The following is a 6757-nucleotide window of genomic DNA, read 5'->3' as shown; positions in this document are numbered from 1 at the left end:
AATACGTTCCAGATTTTTTTTAAATTGGGGGAAAACATCAAAAATCATATTTTGAAAATTACTGTAAGTGATTGGCAGAAATCTCAAATATATATTTAAAAAATACACTACTGTCTGATTCTTTTCAGCACATTGCTAATTGGTTTCTTTGATAACTATATGCCTCAATTTAATAATAGGATACCGTACCTACATGCATGAGCTATAAAACTGCAAAATAGCTGTAGTTTTAAAATCTGAGTAACAGATTTGTTATTTAGTAAGAAATAATTCTAAACATTTATATTGGGATTTTTATATTTCAAAGGTAAGAATTGTATGAGAAGCATCCATGGAATAACTGGTTTAAAAACATCATAAATCCCCCTTTTTCATTTCCCATTGAACGGGATACTGAAGGGGATTAAAGACTACAAACATATCATAAACAAATTTACATTATTAAAATTACTGTAATCAGTCTTTTCTGCATTAATAAGGATTTAATGAAACTTTTCTGCTTTGCAGTACCAATCAAACCTCTGTCAGAAGACAGACAGTGGAGTGAAAGCAGATTTTTAATTAAAACTATTTTGTGCATTACATTCTTTTAAAAATATTCATATTAATTTAACATAAAACTGCTCTTTGGATGTTTCCTATACATTCCTGTAAAATTACATGTTGGGCAACAAAGCACATCTCGTAGAGTATATTAGTTTTAATAATGCTGTAAAATCACACCCTTCACTTTTGGAATAATATCAATGGAAATTTATAGAGTAGTGCATAAATATTTTCACTTTTTTGCAAACCTACACCATACTAACACCAATTAAATTATTGTTTTGTTTTGCAAAAAAGATGCAGAAACATTTGTCCTGCTAAATGCAAATAATCTCTCTTCAACCACATGACTTTGGTATTCTAGTTTAGATAACTTAGTTTATAAAACAATACAATTTTTGTGGGCTTCAGTTCATGATCTTTGGTATTGAATATTAATATATACAATATTTTCCATTATCTTCCAGTGCTTTCCAGGATGGTCTCTGTACCAAGTATCTTAACATTCACTTTATTATGTGTGTGTGTGTCTTCATAGTACTGAATGCCTGGATTTGGTCTTGAAGACCGAGTCACTTGAAATAGTCTGTATTGTGGAAAGAGAAGCCAAGAACTTACTATGGTGGGACTTTTAGCCTTCAGCAACTGAAATACCACTCAACCAAGATGCAATAGCTTGGCTTGCACTATGGAGCATGTGGAGATAGTACACTGAGGCCTACATCCACCAGTGGTCCATGCTTTGTAACCATGGTGCAACCTTAAGAGTAAAGGGATAAAGGTGTTATACATTTTCCTGCTTCTTCTGATTCTTTTTCCAATCAATAGAGCTACATTATATTGATGTCCATGCACAATTTGAGTTCTGCAAAGCAATGGCTTTGCTGGAGTCAATGGTAGTTTTACAAATTACTTCAGTAGGAGGAGTCGAATTGGGCCCTGCATCCATATCCTCCTTATAAACAGTAGTCCTATTAAAATAACATACATTGTAGAGATTTGTACAAAAAGAATAACTACCACAAAGACTTCAAATTACAACATAAAATGGGATATGACTGATTGCTTTGGGAATTCAGAGGAGCATGAATGCCAGTGTAGCTCCTTTAATATGCCCGGTTTCTTCAGAAAATCTGATACGGTTGATGGTTAAAGGGTCGTAAAAGGCGTCATTACCTTTACTACATTCTGTGAGCTGTAACAAAAATATATTAAAAGTGGACCTCTGTATTTTGGGTTCTCCATCTTCAAACTTGTTGCTTCCCTGTATTTGATTAAATCAAATTTTATCTCTTAATCTAAAGAACGCTTCAGCCAAGATTTTACTTTAACCAGGCAAACTGATGATTGCTTCCTACCACAGTTAAAAAGATTATACCAACTAGAAAAAACAAGATGTTGGGGTAGTGACTAACATTGCATATTTTAAAAGCAACGGATACCTGAGAACCCGTTTTTCCTCTTTGCTAGTCTCTTTAAAGATGGTTCACACCAGCCGCTCTTAAAGTTTGGAAAACTGAACAGAACTAAAAAACGGCATTTTTAATTAAAGCTGGCCTTCGGCATGTTGTCTATTAAATTAAGTAGAACAATAATAAAAAGTAATATAGATTCATACACACAAGCTGCATTTCACTATTATCTGAGCATACAACACAATATTAAAATGAAGGCTAGGGAAGATAAGAACAAGAGTATTTTAACAGAGGAAAAAAGGGTTTTCAAAATATCAAAATCCTTCTTTTGCCCCTCCTCGAAATCACTGAATGCTACAGCATGTTGAATAGTAACAGAGAGGTAGCGGTGTTGGTCTGCATTCTAACAAAACAAATGTTCTACAGATTTGTTCTCATACAGAATACAAAATAGAAATTGAACTAAAAAGGCTTTCTAAATTTCAGGAAACGGAGAAGTCAAATGACAAGTTGTTGTCAATGCAATGCAAGGTTAACTGTATCCTCTAATGCAATATTCTGGCATAAGGTGTTTCTAGAGAGGCAGGGATATAACCCATTTCATTCATCTAAAATTAGGAATTATCTTCACTACATCTTGAGCAGTATTGCAAATATAAGATATAAATTAAATTGAAGCAGGCACTTTTCTGTTAACAAGAAGATAGAAGAAGGGTTTAATATGTGTTCCTTCCAGCTGCTTACCCATGTCAAAGTTTGTAACTACTGCAGCCACAGTTAGTTGGAAACAATTTATCCTAGTGCCTACATATCAGAGTACTCACTAAACAGTTATGCTTGAATTTATTCTAGTGTGATGTTATACTGGTACCATATGCAGGAAAGAAAGGAAATAAATGTTTTTTCTCTATATCTAAAATTATAAAGATCACCTTTCTTGATGTGTGTTTAAATTGCATCTTGGAGATTATTTTGACATTTACAGTAGTGAATTCTATACATCTGTTTATGAATATCCAGACCTTTAAAAGCTCTTAGATGCTCTAACCTTGCCACATTTCTATGTAATTTTCTTTACCACAGGTTTTATCTTCTGTGTTTGAAATTCCATTTTTATCCTACGAGGTAGGAAAACATTTAATATAGAAGTGGTTATGAACAGTTGTGAAAATCTCATGCTCCCTTAGGAATTGAAGATTTAATCTGAGGATGGGTATGACAAAATAAGGAAGGAGCGTTTTTGTTTTTGTTTTTTTACTGGAAAAGTGAAAGAAAAGATAATCAATAAAGTTATATCCAAAGACATTGATTTATGTACACATTAAAACTCTATAACTTCCCTAAGCTACGCAGTTACAAAATCAGTCAGGTATTTTGGTTGTAATTACCAGAAATAGAAGCAATTATAAACTCCAATTTTATTAATGATTCTTCCTGTATAAAGGTAGTTTGTAATATGAAACATTATTCTACAGCTATTTTAATAGAGGTACAGATTCAACAAACTATTCTGCATTAGAAAAAACCCAACTGCTCCATTTGCAGAGCTTTCATCTAGCATTAATAAATATTTAGTGTAAAATCATGTTGTACTGTTAATCTGAACCTTTGTTGAAAATAATTTCTGGCCCTGAATCAGCCTGCAGAATTTAAAACACTCTTTGCTGATACGCATTCCCCAGTCCTTTTTGCTTCAGCCATGGTCGTTCTTGCCTTTAGTTTTGTCAGATGTGTTTTAAACATACTTTGGAGTATCATCTCTTTCTCTTTGTCTTGACACATAAAAAAACCCAGATAAAGTGGTCTTCTGAAAAGAAAAAAGGGAGGGATGAAGAAATCAGAATGGAAATGAGCAGAAGCCAGTTTTAAGCATATGTCGGTCCCAATGAGGCTTAATCACACACTTCATTTTGCAAATACAAAAGTCTTTGGGAAATGTATTAATTAAAATTAAATACTACAGGCAAGCAGCTTTAGAGGGACTGCAGTCCTTCCCAAATTAGCATAACACTGGCGACAGCCATGGAAATTGGTTTAATAACCCTAAATAGTTACACCCCATTCCTAACACAAATGGCCATGACAGGTCTAGCCCCTGAGGCTGCTACTGTACCAGTTTATGTGGTTGCTCTGACATTAGGTGGTGGGTATTCCTGTCTGAACACAAAACACAGAATGCATCTCTGTTATTGTTACCAGGATTTGTGAAACATACAAGCCATAACAGCATTAAAAAAATCCCAACGATTTAGGGACCAGCTACAGAACTCCCTTGGTAACTTGAACCAATGTGACACAGGCTTGGAGAGAGCTTTTAGTTTAGTAACCATAGAAGGGCCAAGCTTTCAGGCAATCTGGAGCTGCAAATACAACAGGGGACCAAGCAAATAAAATTGCAGTGATTGCAAGCAATTCTGTAGAGCCCTCTCTGGCTCTGTGTTCTGAGCATTAAACTCTTACAAATGTAGCTGCCAAGCTATCGCCTTCCTCTACTAATGCTGCAGCTTTGAGGGCAAAGAGTTTAACTCAAGCATCCAAATTCACAAACTCAGAGCAAGCTATCCCCAGACATGAGAAAACCACTTCAAAAAACTTCTTTCGACCACATGAGAAAACCATTTCCCGCCCCTGGCTTAAGGTTTATGGGATAATTAAAAAAAAATATTGAATTGGATTTCAGTATCCAATGGTTCTTTTCAAGCTGACTCACTCACCCAACTTTCACCTGTCTTACGCTTTCCAAATGATGCTCCTTTACACTTTACACATTGATTTAATCATTTATTTTGCGTAGACTACCAACTGGTTTAGAGAGATGTGGGACAGAGAAAGTGGTTATTTGTGTGTTTTATTTGTTATAAATACATATAAATATGTTGAGAGACACTACGTTTTGTTTACCAAAAATGAGCAGAGTTTGAAAAAGCATCTGGAAAACCCAACCAAGTTGAGAAATGGGCAGAAAAGCAAGCAACAGCGTACAATCAAAATATTTTTGTCAGTCCAAGAATGGGTTCTTAACCTGAAAAGAAACTCGTAACTGTAAAGCTTCCATGGTTGTACCAACAGCACTAAAAGCAAACAAAAATTAGAAAAACAGAGCTGATCAGATGGCGTTTTAGCTTAATTCGTGGGCACTCTCTATTAGAGCTGTCTATGTGTTAAAATTACCCCCTTTTTAACAACTGATTTTGCATCCCAAAAGCATTGCATAGTTTTTACCTAGGTTAATCTATCCAAAGAAAACTCACTGACAGTGCCATTTCCAGTCTCTCTCTCTCTTTCTTCCTCGCTGTGGTTTTGGTTTTTTAAGAAAAACTTTGTTTAAAAGGGGCAAAATCCTTGCAGGCCAAAGCAAGTCGACAGGCAAAAGTTAGGCTCAAAGTTAATCCATGAGCAGGCTGGGAAAAAAAAGAAAAACACTACAGAAAGTTGCAAGCAGTAGGACTAGGTTAAAAAAAATCATGGAAGGGATCGGGAGCATTTTCCAGAACTTTAGCCAGAAGAGCTTTCGAATGGGGTTGCTTTGTCCAAAGAGTCTCCAAATAGCTTCGAATGGGAAAGCAAAAGAAACAGTCATCATTTAAAAAAATCTACAAAAAAATGAGAGCGAGAGAGAAACTTAACTGAGAGGTGGAAGCCAGGGCGGCTGGCGTGGGAAGCCAAGCGGGCAGGCAAAAGCAATCAAGGCTTATCAGTGCAGTGTTTGCAGAGCGCGGAGGCTGTCCCAGCAGGGAAGGCAGTGCATTTCTCGGGGCAGCTGGGCAGGGCTGTGCCCGAGAAGGGGTACACCGCGGACTGTCCGAAGGGGTTGAGCGTGGCTGGGAGAGGGGCGCTGAGCGGCTGCCCTTGGTTCAGATAGGCCACCAGCCGCCTCATCTCCTCCAGGGCCTGCGCCTGCATGAGGATGTAGTTCTTGGCCAGCAGCAGGGTGGCGATTTTGGAGAGTTTCCGCACCGAGGGGCTGTGCGCGTAGGGGATGACGGAGCGCAGCCCGTCCAGGGCGTCGTTCAGGTCGTGCATGCGCCGCCTCTCCCGGGCGTTGATGCTCAGCCGCAGCGAGCGCTGCTCCTTGGGCTTCTTCCCCAGGGCGCCCGCTTTGAGCTTGGCATCCCGCGCGTACGCCGGGCCGCCCTGGGCCGGCTCGAAGGCGTCCTCCTCCTCCCCGCTCTGCTCGCCGCTGCTCTCCGCCGACTTGCCCAGCGCGCCGGGGTGGAACGCTGCGCCGCCGCCCGGGTAGCCCCGCTGCCCGTCGGCCGCGCCGCGCCCCGAGCCGTAGGCGAAGGCGGACTGGCCGTAACTCGGCGCCAGGGCCAGGTAGGGGTCGCCGCCCAGGGACTTCAGCTCGGCCATCGCCTTCTCGGGCAGCTCCCCGGCGCCCGGGAAGAGCTCGGCTGCCTGGGCCACACTCATGGGCGCACAGGAACCCTTCCCAAGCGCTGGCCCGGCTCCCTGCGCCTCGCTCCTCCTGGGTAGCGGCTCTGCGTCCCGCCGGGAGCTCGGCGTTGTGCGCCACCTCCTGCGCTCCCCTGGGAGCTCGGCGTTGCGCGGCCCCTCCTGCGCCCCGCTGCGGGTGGCGGTGTGCGCGTCTGTCAGTGGCTTGTTCAGGACCTGGCTAGCACCGCAGTGTGCCCTGGCTGGGGGGCGGGAGATGAATCATCTCCCTTCCCAGCCGCCCGTTATATGACAGAGAAGGGCCCGCTGGGATTCCCCAGCCGCCCAATCAGAGAGACCTCTTTAATTAATCCTATTGTGTGTGGCGTTAAAAAACAGGCAGGAGAAGCCAAGGTAGCGGC

General features: G+C 40.8%; 1 protein-coding gene across 1 annotated transcript; it reads right to left on the bottom strand.

Moving 5' to 3' along the window:
- Positions 1-5645: 5645 nt before the first annotated feature.
- BHLHE23 (basic helix-loop-helix family member e23) lies at positions 5646-6374 on the bottom strand. The gene has a single exon (XM_075012081.1). It carries the CDS (start codon positions 6372-6374, stop codon positions 5646-5648), a length of 729 nt encoding a protein of 242 aa, XP_074868182.1.
- Between the last annotated feature and the right edge of the window lie 383 nt (positions 6375-6757).

This window comes from Carettochelys insculpta, chromosome 17, assembly GCF_033958435.1.
Source record: "Carettochelys insculpta isolate YL-2023 chromosome 17, ASM3395843v1, whole genome shotgun sequence".
Taxonomy (NCBI): domain Eukaryota; kingdom Metazoa; phylum Chordata; order Testudines; family Carettochelyidae; genus Carettochelys; species Carettochelys insculpta.
This window is presented reverse-complemented; position numbering and strand designations above follow the sequence as displayed.